Raw genomic sequence first — 19,979 nt, forward strand, 5'->3', positions numbered from 1 at the left:
TCTTTATTGTAATCCACAATGACAAAACGATGAAAGCCAAATGAAGCTATTTTAAAGTAATGAGCCTATAATTGTAAATGGCCTCATGACTATTGTGTGTGTTGCCAGATATAAGTGGTTTATATAATGGGCTAACGCAGGGTCTCTAAGGAGTCCAGCCCATTAAAGCTCTTTCCCCAGTTAAATCAGCACATTTTTAGGCATCTGAGAACCGTCGGCTGAATGAATGCCTTGCTCTCCGCCAACTCACGAGTTTTCTCATAGCAGCTCCATGACTGAGAGGGAAAATATTTGGCTGGGGTGGGGGAGGGCGGGGAAGGTGGGGAAAGATTGGGAGGGCTGCATACTTGTACATCAGGCGAGGATGTCTACCAATGCTGTTGGCAAGCAATGCAATGTAATATTTCATTATCCAGCGACACTCGCTAATTAGAGGCTGTCATCTTTTCCATGTATAAAAAAAATTTCAGGTCAAATGCTATCTTCTGATCCTCGTTCCCTAGGTCAGAGACTTCCCAAAACCCACGCGTTGAAGTCTAAAAGCTAAGGTTAGGTTACCAGGATCCTCCAGCGTCGAACATTTCTTTTCCGTGCAATGCAGTGGTTTTGGGGGGTCTCTGGGACTATTTCGGCAAATGGTAACTCTCTTCACTTAATTCTGCTCAGCAAATCCCATTTCCATTTGAGGCCAGATGGGGTCAGCAAGGTAAAGGGATGGAAGCCACCCCTGCCCTAGGCCACTCCTTCGCAAAGTCATCCAACACCTCTACAACTCAACTCCTTGGCTCTTTCCCAGGCTGGGATGGTTCTACCCCTCCAGCCTCTCTTCATCCCTTCCCAGGGCTGTCTCAGGTCACACCTACCTGGCCAGACTGCAATCTGTCCGCTGACCTGTTGGAAAGACAAAGGCAAAAAGCACATGTTGAAGCAGATGGGGTGAAAGGGGGAGACTTGCTCCCGGGAATGACTGTGTCTGCCCGGCTCCCCAGGGAGCCACTAGCATCACGTGTGACCAGCCTTCCAGGCAAAAAAGAAGAGAGCACCCAGGGCCTCTTTCTGGGCCTCGTTTCTGATGCTTGTTCCCAGCCCAGGGCTGCTGGTATCCTGAAACCTTAGGATTGCCAACTCTGCTTCCCAGTGGGAAAACGGGTGGATGTGGGGGAAAAATAGCAAGGCAGACCATATCTTAGAGAACAAATTATTAGAAGCTTTCCCAGAGATGAAATTCAGCTTCTCTTCTATGTATGCTGGGTATGTGTGTGGTGGGGAGGGAGGGATGAACTTGCTTACCCTTCAGGCTATGAACACACACACACACACACACACACACACACACACACACACACACGGTTGCGGGTGGAAGGGGAAGAAGGAAGGAATAGTTATTCGGGGAGAGGAGGGAGCATACGTCGAAATTCTCGTTTTAGATTCATACTAAATTCTCACTCCCATTACGCTGGGCTGAAATGACAAGGGAAAAATGATATTTAAAATGCTGCTACTGCTTTTAGACTGTGGTTCTCAACCCAACAGTGGGCCCTAATACTAAGCTGAATGGATCATACACAGCCTTAAAAAATGGAATTGAAAATCTTAACGCTCATCTGAAGTATTCTTATGTTTTTTAAAAATACACATGCATGTGCACTTGGGCCATTATGTAATCTGTGTTGCTTTTTTTGGGTCCACAGTTAACCCAGCTTGGTCTGTATTAGACTGTATTAGATAAACCAGGGAAAGGGTAAGCAGGCACTGAGCCGGGGAAGGAGAGATTGGCTCCCACGCTCCTCATCCAGGTTCCTGGAAAGGCGACTCCAAGGGCCGAGGTGTGGGGCTGGGGGAGGGCAGGGCTTTTTCCTGCCTTTAAAGGTTGCTAATTGTTGATTACAGTTCAGCTCATCTTGAGAAACACCTCCCCCACCCCAACAGCCTCTCTTACCAAAGGCTCAGCTTTCGTCTGCAAAAATATTATTCAGAGCCATTATTTCTAACATCTGTCCCATTTCCATTCTGGAATATTCATACACATCAATTATCCCTCTGTGGCAAGAAACAAGGGGCTCTTGCGTTAGTGACAAATACATACAGAAGGCAGGGACATGATGACTTGCACACAGGAAGATCTATATTTTTCATTATTGCTAGAACTTGTCATCTTTAGATGAAGGCAATTTGCAGCACTGATGAACGGTCACCAACCTTCACCCCTTCATAGTAGCACACTTGGTGCATGTATGTGTGTTGCAAACCCACACACACACACACACACACTCTCTCTCTCTCTCTCTCTCTCTCTCTCTCTCTCTCTCTCTCTCTCTCTCCCGCCCTGTTCCCCATCTCACTTATGGGTCATGCTTAGATTATCCTGGCAAAAAGAAATAACAGTTATAACTTGCTTCAAATAGTTCTGGGCTTTTCTTCCTCCGATTCCCCATGGAGCAATCTGATAACTCAAGAGTAAAGATTTTCTATAAGCAAAGTTTGGATCTCAATGCCTAGACCTGTTCAGCCTGAGTCCCCTGGGTGGTGGGGAGGGAAGACAACAGAAGTTACTTAACAGGCTTTCTTCACATAAAAGAAAATGCCTTGAAAATCACAAGATCAAAGACATTAGAGATAAAAGAATTAATCATCTGGGGGAATCGTTCAGGGCAGGAGAACAGGGTAAGAAGGGCGGGTAGGAGGCTCTGATTTCTGAGGCCATTGAGCCAGTGAGTGCTGTATACTTCCCTAGATTCTGCAGTTGGTCTGAAGAATTTGAGAACACTAGACCTCTGTGGGTGCAGGTTTTGCCTTTCACTGGTGTTAGCACCCCAGTAGCCTCCCCCTCCCCATCTTTAAGTGAGGAGATCAGTGGGGCAGGGCCTTCAGAGGTGTCCCCAACTTGGGAATCCCATTAATCATAGGATGCTGAGAGCTGGGCAGGAGACCTGGGCAAGGTGCCAAAAACCCCAGGGAAGCTTCTCTTTCAACCTCTGCCTTCTGTTTGACAGCTGAGGAGAGAAAGCCCAGAGTGCCAGTCCAGTCCTCTGCCTTGCTACTTTCCAGGGTCTGGCTAAAATCATCCTATGAGACCAGATAGTCGATTCAGCACCACAGCTTCAGCCTGGCCAAAGCAGGGAGAGGGCTGCCTCTTAGCACCAGGACCCTTCAAAGCAGAAGAAAACCTCTGCCCCACCTTGAAGCTACAGACAGCTGCATTCTGCCCATCACCCCTGCCCTTGAGAATCCTCTCCTCTTTTCTCCTCAGAGCAGCTGTGTAGCTCACCTCACAGCTCCCCACCTTCTTGCTTCAGCCTGGGTCCCACTACAGAGGAGCTGAGAGTTTTCCCAAAGTGTCTGGACAGTAAAGAACCCACCAGCTCCTTGGCCCCAGCAGTGGCAGAGGAGGCGCAGGAGCGGGGCTGGGTGGAGAGCAGGCACACTCCATTTAAACAAATAGATGATGCACATTAGTGCTTCATTAAGCATCGGCCCTTCCCCATTACTCAAGCGGTCATTCGGGGCGTGTGCTTCCACATCAAATGAGCGAGGAAAAACAATGCATTCATATAACCAGACTGGGTCTGCTTGGCTGAGGATGGAGGTGCGCGCTCAGCACTTGGGTCCAGGGCTCGGCCTTCCCTCACTGCCAAATCTCCAGCAGAGCCCACACTCACTCTCTCCCAGGGTTTTCTGGAGAAGGTCGTGCTTGGCTTGTAGCTTGGTGATGAGGTTCCTGCCCTCCAGGTACTCCTTCATTTTCTGTAAGGCAGGAGGACAAAGAACAATCAGACTCCTGAAGGAAAAAAAACAAAATCACAGATGCTCAGCTGTACAATTCCCTTTCTAAGAGGGCTTTTGGTTTCTGACCCAATTTCCACCGGGTCCAGTTTTTTTTTTTAATTTTTAAAAATTTTTTAAATTTTTTATTATTTAATATTGTATTTTATTTAATAATATTTAATTTATTTAATATTTTATTTTATTATTTAATATTTAATATTTTTATTATTTATTTTTAAATTTTTTAAATTTAATTTTCACTGGGTCCATTTTTTATTTTTTAAGGCCCTGAGCATCTGAGCAGCTGATGATTTTCCTGGTGGATTAGTATCCTGCTCTATGTCTTCCTGGGAGCTCCACGTCGGCCACCATAAGAAGCTATCTCCTCGAGCCCCTCATCCATCTCTTTCAGCTCCTTGGAAGAAGAGCGGGGGGCGGAGGGACTCACTGAACCCCGCCTTTTTGGTGTGAGGATCACACCTGCGGCTCATCACCTCCACTGACATCCAGCTCTGCCCGGCCCCTCCCAGGGTGCATTCCTTCACACCAGGAGCAATGTCAAGGCTCAGCCCCTGCCTCGGCTGCAAGCACCAAGCACAGCATTCAGCGCATCTCTGTCTGAGCCATATTTTCATCATTTCAGTCGCTTCCTCCTCTATTGTGCAGTCTTTGTGGAAAGCTTGGGATTTCTGAGCACACAGAGAGAGGGGCTGCCACCCTCCACTTGTATACACACATGCTGGCGGTTCCAAACACAAGATGAGGTTTATGGAAATGCGATCCCATCTGCTCTAACAGTCAAAATATGATTGCTGTGCTGTACTTTGTGATTTGACCTCTCTCAACCTTTGTCTGCCCAGCAAGAGACTATGTTTCCCTGGACAATTCATCAAATCTCCAAGACAACTCTATGAACTAGGATTATCATTATCCCCATTTTACGGATGAAGGCACTGAGATTTGGAGAGATTCAATAAGTGGCTCTAGGTCAAACGATTAGTGAGTGGTGGAGCCAGTATCCACATATGCAGTTTGACAATACAATGTGTGCTTTTAATCGTTATGATAACGTGCTTGATCCATTATGGTACAGAGCAGAAGGAGAGAAGCAGAACAAAACTTCACAGTATTGATTCTTTACATACGTGTAGCAATTTAAGAATTTTTAGAGTACTTTAGCATGTATTTGACTCTCACAATAACTCTGTACAGCACATAGGGGAGACATCATATTATTTCCTGATTACGGATGAGAAGGGGAAGGGGGCATTGCTGATCGCCACAAGCCAGTAAGTGGCGGTGTCAAACCTGGATCCCAGGCCTTTGGACTGTTAAATGGTGTCTTTCCTACCCTACCCCATGGCTGTTCACGGGGATCTCAGTTTGCCTTGGTTGTCTCCTGCTGCAATGGTTCATCTGCTGGGACAGGGGTCATCTGCCCACGTCTAAACTCACGAGGTAAAATGGCAGTGTTTCCCTGAGCGTGATCTGCGAATCACTGGTGATATGTGAGGTAGTGGAGGGGGTAAGTGGATATAACACCTAAAATTATAAAGTCCTATCTTTTAATGTACTAAGCAAACAGTATAATTATACGTCAAGACTTTGATTTTATGGCTATTACTACTTAGGGTGAAGATAGAAAGAAAGGGTGAAAAAAATGTGAGTTACTTTTATTCTGTACCTTTTTGTACAGTGTGAAGTTTTAACTGAGTGTGTATTTCTCTCTCTCCCTCCTTCTCTCTCTTGTGAAAACAAAGAAAAATGCTGCTTTCTCTGGGATGCTCAACCTGGCCCTCCCTCGTTCACCCAGAAGCTCCTGTGTGGAGCTTCGCAAATCTCTGACAGCACTTTTCACCCAGCCCTGTCATGGAGGCTTTGCTGCTCCTACGTCTTTCCCTCCAAATGGTATCCTCTCTGTGGTCAGAGACTGTGGCATTCACTATTCTTTGCATCCCTGATGCTTAGTACTGTGCCCAGAAGATAGTAGACACTCAATAAATGTGTGAAAATGAGTAAATAAATGAACAGTCTCACTCTCCTCTGGATAGAACCTTCCTCAGCAGTTACACACCACGCCCCCAAGTATGCCCCTACTCTCTGAATTAAATAGAAGACAAACAAAAAACAAGCCCTATGACAAATCATTTCTGCTGCTTTCCTCACGACCTGTTCCCTCTGCTCCTTTGTGCTTTTGCATGAGAACATCTGCATGAAAATAGGCTCCGTTGTCACCTTCCCCATCCCATCTGCTCCAGCTGCCAGCTCACCTGCTGTCAGTCTTCCCTGGGTGACATCCTAATCCCCAACCAATGCCTAATTGTGAGGCTTGGAACAGTATTTCAGGGCCCAGAGGCGAAACACCTTCAGGAAACATCCACTGCTAACATCTGAACCGCGAGAGCCCCCTCTTTGGAAGGTTATCCCAAGGAGACTCTAAAGGTGTCCTAATGAGGGAAAATTCACCCAGACACTGTAACCCTTAAAACAAGACCAGAATGCTCAGAAAACAGCCAGAATTCTGAAAGGAGATGGATGCAAATTCCTTCCTCTCACTCGTGTATACTTGTGATTCCGGAAATCATCTTTTTCCTTCATGTTCACAGTTCACTAGTTAACTCTGGCTGTCACTCAGTGAACCATTAAAATAAATAACAATCTGATAAAGAGGTATGATGAATTAACTTTTTGGGTTCCACTAAATCCTGAAGGATCAAAAACTGTGTCAAGGTATATGACCTGCATGCCTAATAGTGGAAACAGTGGTTGGAAGTTTTCCATCTAGGTAAGCCGGGTATGGGAAGGTAAAAGCATCCTATTCGCAGGCATGTCATTTATCACTTCCCTGTCCCGCCCATAAATCTGCGCTCATCTCTATGAGAGGTAAACTGGGAGAAGTAACCTGGGCTTTACTGGGAGGAGCTTAGTTGGAAGGCTTCAGCTGCTGCTGTCCAGACACTCAGCGAAGGGAGCTGAGACAGCTGACGACAAGGGAGGAATAGGTAGCTTTTCAATGATTTCTGGAGGCCAGGGGGCTAGGAAAATAACTGTTCATGTGTAATCTCAAAATCCTTCCTTGGGCAATAAGGGTCACTTTCCTTATTTAAACCATGTCCCAATATTAGGTAATTAATTTTCTTTCATTCCACTCCCTGTACCGTGCTCCTCTCCTGAAACACCTAAAGGTAAAGTGATTACCTGGAGTTTTCCTCAGTGGAGGAAAAAGGAATGGATCATGGTCTATTCCAGATCACCAAAATGAAATCATATTCCTAAAACACAGTCTGATTGCCACGCCCCCATAGGCCCCTACCCCCATTTTACACGCAATATTATTAAAACTGAGAATTTTTTCCAAAAATAGGAAGGGAGGCAGGAGCCTATTGGGTGGTTTTGGTTTTTGCCATTGTAAACCTTCAATTCAGTTTTTATGATCTCACTGATTTCTTTCTAAATAATTCCTAATTGGGTATTAACTGTCAGTGATGAGTTTTATTAATTGAAAAGGATTAGTATAATAATTTTTCTTTCTGAGCCTGCCCTCCCTGACAGACATTTTAGTTGCAGTAAAATGGAGAAGTCTGAGTTGGTATATTCTAGTTCTACCACTTATTAACTCTTCCAACCTTGGGCAAGTCACTTAACTCCCAGAATCTTAGCTTCCCCATCTGAAAAATGGGGATAATATCTTTTTTCACAAGGGTGTTAAAGATGAAATAAGATAACAAGCATGACTGTGACTGTTAACACAAGGACTGGCAACTAGCAGGTGCTCAGAAGTGTTCCTTATACAGAATCACCTGCTCAACCGAAAAACAGTCCTTCTCTAAACTTCTTTGCTTTGTGCTAATACTTAAGAAAGCTCAATCAAAGCAGGTTTCTGGCCTTAAAAAAAAAAGTTCGAGGCACAAGAATGGTTTTCAAATTTAATTTTAAAATACCTCTTCTCTTTAAATACATTCTTTCCATGGTGGTATAAAACTCATGGACCTTGCCTAGGCCTTGAATTTAATCTGTGAACCCAAGGCCATAAGTATCCGCTGCTGCCAGAAGGTGGGGTGGGTGGGAGGAGCGAGCTATGCCTAGCCAGCCCCGTGCACAGAGATACACAGATGTCATTACTGTGGCTGCTTCCCCACCATCCAAGCACGCTGACATTTCCCCTCCTCCCCGTCAATTTTTAAAGCAGGAAACAGCTGTCAGACAGAATACATAATAGAGCAAACGTTTCAACAGGAGCGCATCTCCCCACTTTAACTGACAGGGCAGGGGCATTCAAGCATTTGTACCTGCTTAGCACACATTTATCAAGTATCTGTTTATTCTTGGAGAATACCAAGATAAAAAAAGGTCTTGGACCTCACCAAGTCCAGCAGTCTTAGAGCACGCTCCATTCAATGGCCAAAGAACTGGGTCCTGTCCAACCTCTTACCTTACCCGAATCTGTCCTCCCAAATTCAGGCAGTTTAGCTTTGTTTATTTTATCAGCTATAAGCCCTCCTTCCCCCATTTCATCCCCCATTCAAGAACCCCATACTCCAACCCCCATACAAGGAAATACCTATAAGGGTTTGACAGTACTTGGCTAAAAACAGTGAGCATTACTGCCTATGAGCAGGGAATTGGTTAAATAAATGATGGAACATCCATCCATACAATGATATTCTGTGCAGCCATTACCAAAGGAGGCAGATCTTTTGGACTAACATTAAGATAATAGCCAAAATAAATTAAGTGAAAAAAGCAAAGTGAAGAACGGTATGGATGGTATACTTCTATTTGTATTTCTATTTATTTTATTTCCTTACATTTCTAATGTAATACTATTATATTAAAGGGCACATCAGTGGTTGTCTCCACACAGAATACCTCTGGAAGGACACAGAAGAAACTGGTTTCAATCACTGTCAGAGGGGAGGGGAAGTGGGAGTTGGGGATGGGTAGAGGCTTGACATTTTTCTGTATTCTCTTTTGAAATCTTTGCATCTTTTTTTAACACTTGCAATAAAAAGGCAATGGGAAAAAAGGTAGACAGTGCTGCATTGTTTGTTATAGAAGACAAGTGATACAAAGCCAAGGAGGTCAGAAAATGTCTTCTCACTTAGAGCAAAGAAGGGCAGAAAGCTGAACGGTTCCTGAGCCTTCCCCTCACCTCCGCTTCCTCAGCAGGGCATAGAGAAGGCCTGTGTCCTGAGACCAGGAGACCAGAAGATCAGAGCTCTGGTTTCAGCTCTTGCTGAGGACTTTAAACAAGCTACCCATACTTTTTGGATTTTGGGGGTTTTTTTTTAGTTTTTTAAAAAAAATCTTTCAAATGAGAATGTTTGGTTAGATGATTTTTTAAAAACACTTCAAGCTTTAAAATTCCATGATTATTTTCCTGGGACTCTTGCAAACGACTGACGTTTGTAGGTCATGCTTCAAATTTTCAATAGATGTCATCTGGGCAGATGAATCTGATGACAGCCGAGAGTGGTCAGAAAGCTTTCCTAGCAGCCCTCTGGGTCACTAGGCACACTACTAGGAGTGAAAGCCATGACAAGGGACCTCTTCCCAATCTTCCAAAAGAAGGCAGCTTCTAGGATGCGCTACTCTGATGTCTTTGAAGGGCAAAGGGAAACACATGGGAAACGTTTGTGGAGACAAAAGACTAAGAAAAGCACATCTGCAGTTGTGTTGGCTTTGTAGGGCTCGGCAAGCACAGGCAGCTGTCCTGGGGAACATGCACGCCCCCTTTTCTTGAATGTCCATTTTGCCACCTCCCAAAAGTCTTTTTATCATGAACTATCTGACGCGTTCCAAACACCAATCACAAAAATGATGAACTCTCTTGTAAATCTGTTACTAGACAAGCCCATACAAAAAAACCTTCCTGCTAGCCAAGGAAATTTGCACACAATTGTGATAAGTAGCATTACGGCCACAAAAGACAGGAAATGAGTTAGAGGACATCAGTGTATTCAGACAGAGGTGAAAGGATGGGTGGGATTTGGGAGGTCACCAGTTTGAATATGGTCATTCCTGCTCTTACTAAAGATCAATTTTGAATACAAATGTTATAGCTTCACTTAAAGCCAAAAAGTAATTTCTGACAGTCTTAAATACCGATTTTTATGTCCAAAATTCTTATTTAATCTTGTTCTGCAATGTAACAAGATTGGGTCACTTAAGCAGCGTTATATCTAAGCAGTCCAGACAGACCAGCCAGACAATCCCAAAAGCCTCTCGAGGATTTAACAACCTCCTGAGATAAAGAAGCTTGGGGAGGTACACAGCCCTCACTATAGACAGGAAGTTTTCTTCATGTCTGTCCCAGGTATTTCATGCCTTCATGCTTTTGCACATGTTGCTCTTTCCTCAAGGAATGCCTTTCTCCTCTTGATTCACTCATTGCCTGATCAGCACAGAAGTTACTTTGTATGTAATGTTTCCCCAACTCCATTTATCCTGATTGCCATTCATGCACATGTGCATGTATGCACTTAACATTTTTTACATTTTTTTTTTAATTACCCAAATCAACCTATTGTAATTGTATTGTAATTGTTTACATGCAGTAAAGAAGAAAGTTTTCCCTTCATAGGCCTAATTCCATCATTCTCCTCTTCATTTTATATTCTTAGCATTCCCAGCTTATATAGCACAGTGTCTGGTACATAGTAGATCCTTAATAAATGATCAATGAACAATTTAATAATATTCAATGAATAAATTAATAGTGATGATGGGGATAATAAATTTTCAGCAATTTTGAGCACTCGCTACGAAACAGGCAATGTGTTATGTATTTTACAAAAATGAATGAATGAGCCAAAATGTCATTCCATTCTTTCTCTGTATAGATTTTAGTATTTTACTCATAAATGTATTAAAGAATGTTATAATGAAATGACTTAGGAAAATATTAATCATTTGTTAAATGAAAGCAGCAGATTATAAAACAGTATGTACAACAGTATCCCATTTTTTTAATAAAATTATAAATATATGCTCACATCTGTGTGTACGCATAGAAAAAAGCCTGGAAGAGAATATATTCTAACACTATTATTTCTAGGTTATTGGGATTATGGCTGATTTTTAGTTTCTTTTTACTTCCAGATTCTATATAATAAGCATGTTTTGTTTTGTATTACAAGAAAAAAAAAGTTATTTTAAAAGAATAATATTGTTAAATCACTCCCTTTCAACAGTCTTCTCCAGGACTTAAAAAAAAAATTTTGAAGAATTCTGAGCTTAATTACGTGAAAAAACAGATTTCTTCTTTGAAGGAGATAGCAAATCACTAGTGTTCTTAATGGAGAAAGGGCAGTGTTCAAAGAAGAATTAAACAAATGTTTCCAGTTGGAGGAAAAATTCAATTTACTACATGCAGACTGTGTTTTTTGACTGAAAAACAAGTTAATTCCTCTCATTCAGAATGAGTATGCATATTCACTGGCTATATTTCCTCTCACATCTGCAAACTTAATTTCTTCTTTCTTAGTCGTCAGAAGATTAGGAAATAAATTTTAGTTCAGGCAATAAATCCTACTTGGCAAGCTCAAAATAACTTAATTATTAAAAAGTAGCACCAAAGACCAGCCAGCAACCTTCCAAAGGACTGTTAACACTACTTAAAAAAAATTGGGTCCATCTGTCTAAAAGAGGACTGGGAGATGCATGAATAACAAAATATAATGTTTTAGAATTCTCTGCAAACCAACAATGCTGCACATTACCTGTCCCTGTGAAGTTCAGCCATAATTATGAAAAATAATTTCCCACTTTAAATTATGTCATCATATCATATCAACTAGAAAAGATTACAGACTTTAAAAACAAGATATGTGTTAGCCAAAATATTTCAACGTAGTTCTCAAGAACCAAGAGATGCAGTCCCCCTTTCACGACCCCTAGGGGTGAGAAGGAAACTTTCAAACAAAATCTTACTAGCTGGTTAAAAAAGTCTTCAAAAAAGAAAATATTCTTGGTAGTGTACTTGGGGCCATCCTTTCTCTTGGGGGTCCCTGTTAGATATACAACTTGTGTATATTTGTGTCTTTAAGTGTAGGGGTGGTCTCTGAACATGCCCAGATCCAAGTCAAGATATTCAAAGACTTGATATCCTGCAAGACACTTGATAAGATATCCTGCAGACACTTGACAAGGACACTGGGATCCAAATGGCCTGTGTGTGCTGCAGTGCCTAAAGATGATCTTTAAATGCCACTGAACCCCCTCACCGTGAAATAGAACTGCTCTGTCTCTTGCTGGTTGGCTCTCCTCTTGGCAATGCTGGGTTTGCTCATGAAGGTTTCTGAGACCGTGGACTTGACGGATTCCATAGAGTTGCTGTACTGGAAGCAATCGGACACATCAAAATCCTCGACGGTCACAATGTCCTGGATGGTCTGCAGAGTGGCCTCCATTGTCTTCTTTACCTGCCATGATAAGGGCCAACATAATGCATGAGGGGCAGGCTGCAAAACAAGAGGTGATGGAGAAGCTTGGAGAAGTGGGAGAGAAGTGGGCTGAGGAAGGAGGGAGGGGACTGTCAGAGGGTGCAGCTCTGCTTCCCATTGGACGGTGCTAAGTGAGTGATAAATATCACACGGACCCTACTGTCTCCAGTGAGGACCTAAAACCACTACTCCCTTCATGCTACATGCTTGACCCAGCTATTTAATGTTCACTTTTTAAATTTAAGATTAGCTCCTGGCTATGCTGGACGTGCTAAGGGAGAGAGGACGAAACAAATCCAAACCAACTCCATCATACAAAGAGCTGGTTAAAAATGTATGATGGGCCTGGTCCTGCAATGCCCCAGGTTCTGTTTCCCGACCTTCAACAAATGAACGAACCTGTTTGCCCATGTGCAAACTAAGTGACCCATCCCCAGGCTTTCCTGATCTTACTGGGGAAAGTTAGACTTACTGAGATGCCAGGTGAGAAGTCACGTGAGCTCAAAAGAAAGGAGCTGATAATTAATCATACTGCCTTTTTAACTGGTTGTTGAAAGCAAATACGTCGGGCCCATAAGTCACCCTTTTCTAAGAGGATGGAGATGTTTGAAGTGTCAAAGTCAAAGGCCTCTGTTTGTTTGAAAATACTGGAAAAAGCCAGGCATGAGGGGGTGGTTTCAGAGACACAATATTGTTCACACAGCTGCCAAGTGCCATTTTGATTAAATGTGCAAAGCGGGGGGAAAAAAGCATTTTGCAAAAGCTCAAAATAGAGCTCAACCTTTGGCAATACAAGAGCGACTTCCTGGAGTTCAAGGGCAGGATGTAGCAGAAGGGGAAAATCCAAGCCTACATTTGGCTAGGAAATGTTTGCAGCAGCCCGGACATTCTCTGCATGCTCCTTCCACCTGCTCCCAGACGGGCAGCAGCAAGAGGTTTGACAGGGAAACTCAGAAGGTGGTTCTGAGTCTCACCTCTTCGTTCTCAATCTTCAGGGTGGATAAGCGAGACTGCAGTTGTTGGCATCTCTGTACCAGCTCACTCTGGACGGGCTGCTGGGCACAGAGCTGGGAAGCCTGCCAAAAGAAAGCAATACTAGGTCAGGAAGGGGACACAGTTCTTTTGTCAGAGTCCCATTACTGTTAATAAAACTACTTATATTCAAGCTGTAAAGCTCACAAATTCTATGTTAAAACAAAATCCAAAGCCAAAGTGTGTAGACCTCTTCCAGGACCAAATAGCACAAGAAAGGAATGAGCAATGGAACCTGTTTGGAAAGATCTCTCTCTCTCTTTGGAGCCCACCTCCAGCCTGGTGCTTGGCAGGGACAGGTCTATACAGGGCCTGCGGCTCCAAGGAAGCTGGAGTTAGGGCAGAGAAGAGTGCCTTAGGCAGCCCAGCTCCAGATACACAAAGCTTTGGCACAGTGAGGACTTCCTGCCAGAGGTCCAAGTGGCCACCTCGCTGGCCCCTCCTTCATTCCCTGCTGTACACCAGAGTGAAAGCAGGAGAGAAGTGGGTCAGGAGGCTAACATGCCGCTGTTGGCAGCCAGCATGTGTTTATAAATCTGGGCCGTGTATGAGAGCTCTGACTCAATGAGAGAAAGCGTGAAGCCAGGAACAAGTCCATGGGCTTTGCTAGAGGGCCCCAGAGGGCACGGAATCTTGTGGAACTTGGCATTTTCAAAAAGCCATCGTTTTACTCCAGATCTTCACCAGATCTGTGTGGGAGAGAAGTCTGCCCTTCCTCCAAGGATCGCTGTCAACAAGCTTCCCCCTGTGTGAGGGGATGGCTGAGCCACTGTCTCCTGATGGGCCCATGGCGATGGCATGGGCGTGAGGTCACCCACAGTCCCCAGGATGACCGATGAGGAACAGAAGGCTGGCAGATTGGGAGGCAGGACCACGTGGAGGCAGCTCCTGTCACCTTGCCACCACGTGTCCTTTAGCCTCTCGTCTGCAAAGAGACATCTGGATAGAACTGGCCTCCTCGTTCCCCAGCAACGAGTGGGCACATTCACATGCCCAAGACCATTCTCTTGCTTGAAAAGACAAAACCTCTGTTCAGATGGAGGGGGCTGGGACTTGACCTTTTCCTCCATTGGCTTTTAAGCTCTCAACTGACTTGACCTCCTCCCCCAGCTGAGAGGTTGGCCTGAGCCAGCTCTCAGATCTGAGGAGAGCTGACTTCATTCTGGCTCTTGGATAAGCAGACACAATGGAGAAAGCTCAGTGGCCAGGATGGGTTAGTGCCAATAGTGAAACTCTCTGGCTGCCTGATGTCACTGGTCAGGCATTCAGAGCCCCACAAATCTCTGGGGGCACCAAGGGTAGAGCCAAGCACCTCCTCCTAGTACATCTGAGAGTGCTTGGCATCAATTCATGTGCTGAGTGCCCCAGAACACCAATCAGTGTTGGGCCTTGGCCAATTTCAGGGCTTCCGGTCAAAATGCCATCCGAACTTTGGCCCTAGTTCAAGGACTTCCAGGCAGCTCCCTCTTGTTGCCTCCACAGTCTACAGACAGCCCTCACTGACTGGGGATAGATGGCTGCTTTTCCACTCACATGAAGGCTAGGCTGGAATGCAAAACCTTTGCAAGATCTAGGACTGGCCCTGGCCCCTGCCTGGCCCAGCCACTGATCAGCTATATCACACAAAGGGAGGCCCTAGGCAGAAGACTGAACTATTGATTTTTAAAGTAACTTCGACGTAGCAGGGAGGAATCATGGAGGGAAAACCACCTCTATGCTAGTTTCTTTAAGAAGCAGCAGGGCTGCTGATGCATGCTTTGGCAGTGGTCCTCTATCGGGGTGCAGGTAATGCATTCCAGCTGTGCTCTGGAGTATGGAAATGAGGCTCTGACAGGGCTAGGAGGGGGCCTGAGCACCCAGCATTTGGAATCCCCCTTTATGGAGACAAGCTGTTTGGCTTAGAAGGCATCTCAGTCAACACCAGAAAATGTATCACTCCACTCAGCTGGTCCCCAAGTTCCACTGCTTCTTGGGAAGGAATCTCTGTGGCAGCTGGAAAAGGGACTTGGAAGGCAAGTTTGACCAGAAGCCAGGGCAGGTGAGGAATAGGGCTTCCTGGGGCTTGGTGACACACCAATACACCCCCGTATTCTAATTGCACATGCTGCCATCTCACTTCCCCATCTGTTCAGACGCTGACATTTCCTAAGCCACAGCAATGGAAACAAACTGTAAATGGTCTGGTTTTCCCCAAGAAGGAGAGGAGGAAGGAAATCATCTCGATATTTTTGTCTTTAGGATAGAAATGTCCCACTCTCCATGGTGGCCTATTGATGACAGCAAATCCGCTGGTTACAGTATAACAGTTGTCATTCTGGAGGAGGGTTTTCTAAAAAGCATCTGGATGCTAATCTTAACGGAAGCACCACTCCCTTGTTGAAAGGGCATTGTTGTTTTTCCGTCACCCAGCATTCATTCCTCCTTCTTCTGGTAACTTTGGCCTGACTGTCCTTTGCGGGGAACATTCCACTCACAACTCAGGCCATGTGCTTTGGATGGGGCTCTCCCCAACTTGGGGATGCAGTGTGTGACCTCCGCATAAGCCAATCAGCCGATTGCAGATACCAGCCACAGTGACTGGCTCAGGGATAAGCACGGCACCCAATCAGGACTAAGGAGACACAATGAGACTTTTGTGGGGGCTTCTAGGAGGGAAGCAGACACTCTTTCTGCTGGATTTCAATCTACAAGGAGATAAGGCTGGAAATATAGTCACCTTGCCCCCAAGGGATAAAAGCCTATTTGAGAATAGAGCCAACACACAGGATGTGAAGCAGAAAAAGAAAAACTAAGTCTTGATAAAATTCCCACTCCTAAACCCAACCATGCCTGAAGATCCATCTTGAGCTTTTCTATTATGTAAGCCTATATATCCTCCTCCTGATTTAACCCACAGGTCAAATGGTGGCTCCTACTCCAGCAATAAGATTCACTTTGATGTGTATGTACAACCACCAGAAGAGAAACCACAAGATTCACAGTAGTGAAAACCAAAGAGCGTCTCACTCCTCTCACTTCAGTTTATTTAGGCCTTTCTTGTTTTAGTCATCGGCGGTGAAAAGTCATAAACAGGCCCCCATGTTCATGCACTGCTGCCTGGATAGCCATTCTTAGGGTTGACATCTTGGCTCCTGTCCTTTCTGTAGGTACCCATTCTTTTTTTGTTCAATACCCAGGCAAAACTATACCTTTTATCACAATCTTCTAAACCCAAGAAAATTTGATCCTTCAGAACTCTGCTGAGTGACAAAAGATCACGTCATCACCCTGCTTAGCCCTCCGTCCCCATCAGAAGCCTTTAGTATCTGGCCCCATCTCAGCTCTCACTTCTTCCAGCCTCACCACTTGGAGGCCTCCACCTCTCTCTTTCCCTTTTGCCATACTGAACTGTTAGTAGCTTTTAGAACACGCTGGCTGTTTTTCACCTCCCCTGATCCTGCTGGCCCCTCTGGGTGCCCCTCCCTGTGCATATTTCTAACTCTCAACTCAGTTGACTGTAAGCTCCCTGAGGGCTCCAATCCCCAATGTCTACGGTCAAGCCTAGTGGACAGCAGGCACCCAGGAGCTGTTTGCTGAATGGCTGGAATGGGCTTCACCCACCGGACATGAAGCCAGCCCCAGGCCTCGCCTTCCCCAGAATAACATGGCTTGAGTGCAGTAAATCTAGACACAAGTGAGCTCAAGCCCCTTGGGGATGTGTGGGTGGGAAGAGGGTCTCACCATGTCCCCCATGTGCGGCTGGAACTCAAACTTCATAGGTGGACAGAAGACATTGTTGTACATCTCCATGAGGCGCTGCTTGTCACTGGTGGCATCGAGGTTTTCTACAGCATTCTCGATGGCGTCCAGACCCTCGTGCTTTGACTGCTCCAGATTCAACTCAGCGGAAAGGAAGGTGCGTAGCGCGCGGTTCAGACTGGCGTGGTAGCCTAAGTCACAGCACTGCTGTGGAACGGAGAAGGCACGTGAGCAAACCATGGACAGCCACAGGGCTTGGCAGAGGGGGAGGGTGGCCCCCAGGGCAGATCTGACCCTGTCAACAAGACTAGCTGTGCAGCCGGAAGAGGGCTGACCCTCCACGATCTGGGTGATATTTCTCAGTTCTTGACTCCTAGTTCGATATGGAGGACTCCTTAGAGGACTGTGAAGTGGGTGGAATGAAGAGGACTCATTGGGACAAAATGAAATTATGTAATCATGCTCTTCAGTAAACATAAAAGAGTTGGGAGTTAAGGAGAATATTCTTCTATTTTCAGGTTCCTCTGGGGATACCACTGTAGCACAATTCAACAATAAAAATATAGCCTGCCACTCTCTCAGGGTTACTGTGATTTAGTCACCATATACCAATCAAGCCAGGCCATTTCAGCATTCAGGTTCAGAAATCAGAGGTGGTGCAAGAGAACTCCAGGTGAGAGAAGAAACGAATGTGTGTGGGGGGGGGGGGGGGGGGGCTGGGGGGGGCGGGGCGCTGACCCTACTGGTCATCAACCCCCGCCTCCGGCAAACTCCCAACATTTTAGGACAGGCCTTACTTGTAGATTAGGATTTCTGTACTAAAGCTCCTGCTTGACAGCATTTATGAGATCAAAAATTTCTAAACATAAGCCTTACTGGGAAAATTCACATCATCTAAAGGATTCTGATTGAAGTAACATGGAAAAAAAAAGTGCTATGAAAGAGGCAATAGTATTAAAAAAACACTGGAAGTCAAGCAACCTTGGAAAAGCCACTCCCCATCTCTGAACCCGTTTCCTCAACTGTAAAATGAACAGATTTGGCCAGGTCAGTGGTTTTCAAGCTGTAGCCCAGAGCTCTATGGTTCTGTGCTCAGGCTGCCCTTGAGAAGGGGGTAACAGGGCAGCCCAACTAGCAGGACTTGGAGTCTCCTACCCCTGCTTCAACCAAACCAGCTCCGCTCTTTTTTTCTATTTAATATATTGGGATTCTATGTAAGGCCTGGTTTGAGAAAGAAGTCTTCTGCTAGAGAAAAAGTCTGAAAATACTTGGACTAAATATAATCCCCGAGGCCCTCTTCAGCAATGGCATTCTGTAACTCTATGACAATATTCCCCATCCCTCCCAAAGGACCCAGAGATCCAAATTCCTTGGCCATCTTTTATCCCCTCTATTGCTTAAACAGCCTTGAGATCCAGAACTTGAGAAGAAATATCAGAGAAGAATCCATGGATAGAGTAAGACCATCTGCCTGATTGCCATTTCATTCCATAAGCAGGCATTAACTTAACTCTTCCCCCAGCCTTTCCCCCTCTTCATGATCACACTGGGACCAGCCACTATTGGGGAAGAAAAAGCATGTGACGTGCCTCCTCCTCCCAGCATCTAACAAGAAGCTCCGTGACAGAGTGCCTGTCGGGCTGGGCTCTGGATTCAGTGCCAGTGGGCCCTGGCAGGTGCCTGGCTGTGCGGAAGAACAGCATTTACAGCTTAACTAGAGGCGGAGGATGGAAAGACATTAAATTCAGTTGGGAGGGAAGCTAGACAAAAGCGGCTGATTGGGAGGCTGCACGTGCAGGGGCACTTCCTCCTCTGGGAGATGCTGCTGGTCTAGCCAAGCTTCCCTTGAACCTGTAAACCTTCCTGACTAGCTCTGTGTAGACCCTGATGATGAACTCCATGCCTGTAAGTCTGATGAACGGAAGTAACGCTGCCCACAGGGCTGAGGAGGTACGTGGGGGTGGGGGGAGCTTTTCAGTGCAGAAGAGAATTAGGGGGAGGCAGTCTTCGTAACCTTTACATATTTTTGGTAACTCTCCTTTCCTCTCCATTCTCACTCCCTCTACCCTAATTCATACTCTTATCATCTTACAGTGCTGTTTGCTTCACTGTCCTCAAATATGGCTTTTGTTACGCCTACTCCCTGCTGAAGAACCTATAATAGCTCTCATTTTTTTTCCAAAGTACCGTCCACCTTCCTCAGTTGGGAAATTTAAAAATGCCTCCAGGGACTTCCCTGGTGGCACAGTGGTTAAGAATCTGCCTGCCAATGCAGGGGACACGGGTTCGATCCCTGGGCCGGGAAGATCCCACATGCCGCAGAGCAACTAAGCCCATGCGCCACAACTACTGAGCCCACGTGCTGCAACTACTGAAGCCCGTGCACCTAGAGCCCATGCTCTGCAACAAGAGAAGCCACCGCAATGAGAAGCCCACGCACTGCAATGAAGAGTAGCCCCCTCTCGCCACAACTAGAGAAAGCCCATGTGCAGCAATGAAGACCCAACACAGCCAAAAAATAAATAAAATTAAAAATAATTTAAAAGCAAATAAATATTTAAAAATAAATAAATTTTTTTAAATGCCTCCATTTACTAAGTGTGCTTACTATGTGCCAGTGTGCTAAGAGCTTTACGTACATTCTACATTTTAATCGGCAGAGTAACTCCAGTGAGGTTGGTATTATTTTAATTTTCCAGACTAGAAAGCTGAGGCTCAGTGAAGTTAAGCAAGGTCAATAGCCAGAACAAAGTGTAAATTGTCTTCAGTCTGACCATCTAACATCATCTCCCTCTATTTTCTTCTTTAGACTCTTCTGTTCTAATCCAATGACATACTTTGCTCAGGGTCAAGTATTAGAAAACCATAGGCCTCAAACCAGCTGTATGACTGTAGGCAAGCTACTTAACCTCTCTGAGCCCCACAGGGGGATAGCGCCAGCCTCAGAGGTTGTTGTGTGGCTGATACACATTTAAACGTATCTGGCACCATGCAGACTCT

General features: G+C 45.2%; 1 protein-coding gene across 10 annotated transcripts in view; it reads right to left on the bottom strand.

The window, feature by feature from the left end:
• Positions 1-19,979, bottom strand: part of SRGAP2 (SLIT-ROBO Rho GTPase activating protein 2) — a 238,732-nt gene that overhangs the window by 44,718 nt on the left and 174,035 nt on the right. For 8 of the 10 annotated variants that reach the window (XM_057550706.1, XM_057550692.1, XM_057550711.1 and 5 more), the window contains 5 exons: positions 16,962-17,186; positions 13,184-13,285; positions 11,991-12,188; positions 3,660-3,744; positions 864-891 (listed from right to left, as the gene is read on the bottom strand). In XM_057550706.1, the coding sequence (XP_057406689.1) occupies positions 864-891; positions 3,660-3,744; positions 11,991-12,188; positions 13,184-13,285; positions 16,962-17,186 (638 nt within the window). The remainder of the gene's footprint in view (positions 1-863; positions 892-3,659; positions 3,745-11,990; positions 12,189-13,183; positions 13,286-16,961; positions 17,187-19,979) is intronic. The other 2 variants (XM_057550708.1, XM_057550696.1) reach the window with 1 other exon arrangement.

This window comes from Balaenoptera acutorostrata, chromosome 1 (assembly GCF_949987535.1).
Source record: "Balaenoptera acutorostrata chromosome 1, mBalAcu1.1, whole genome shotgun sequence".
NCBI classification, from domain to species: Eukaryota; Metazoa; Chordata; class Mammalia; order Artiodactyla; family Balaenopteridae; genus Balaenoptera; species Balaenoptera acutorostrata.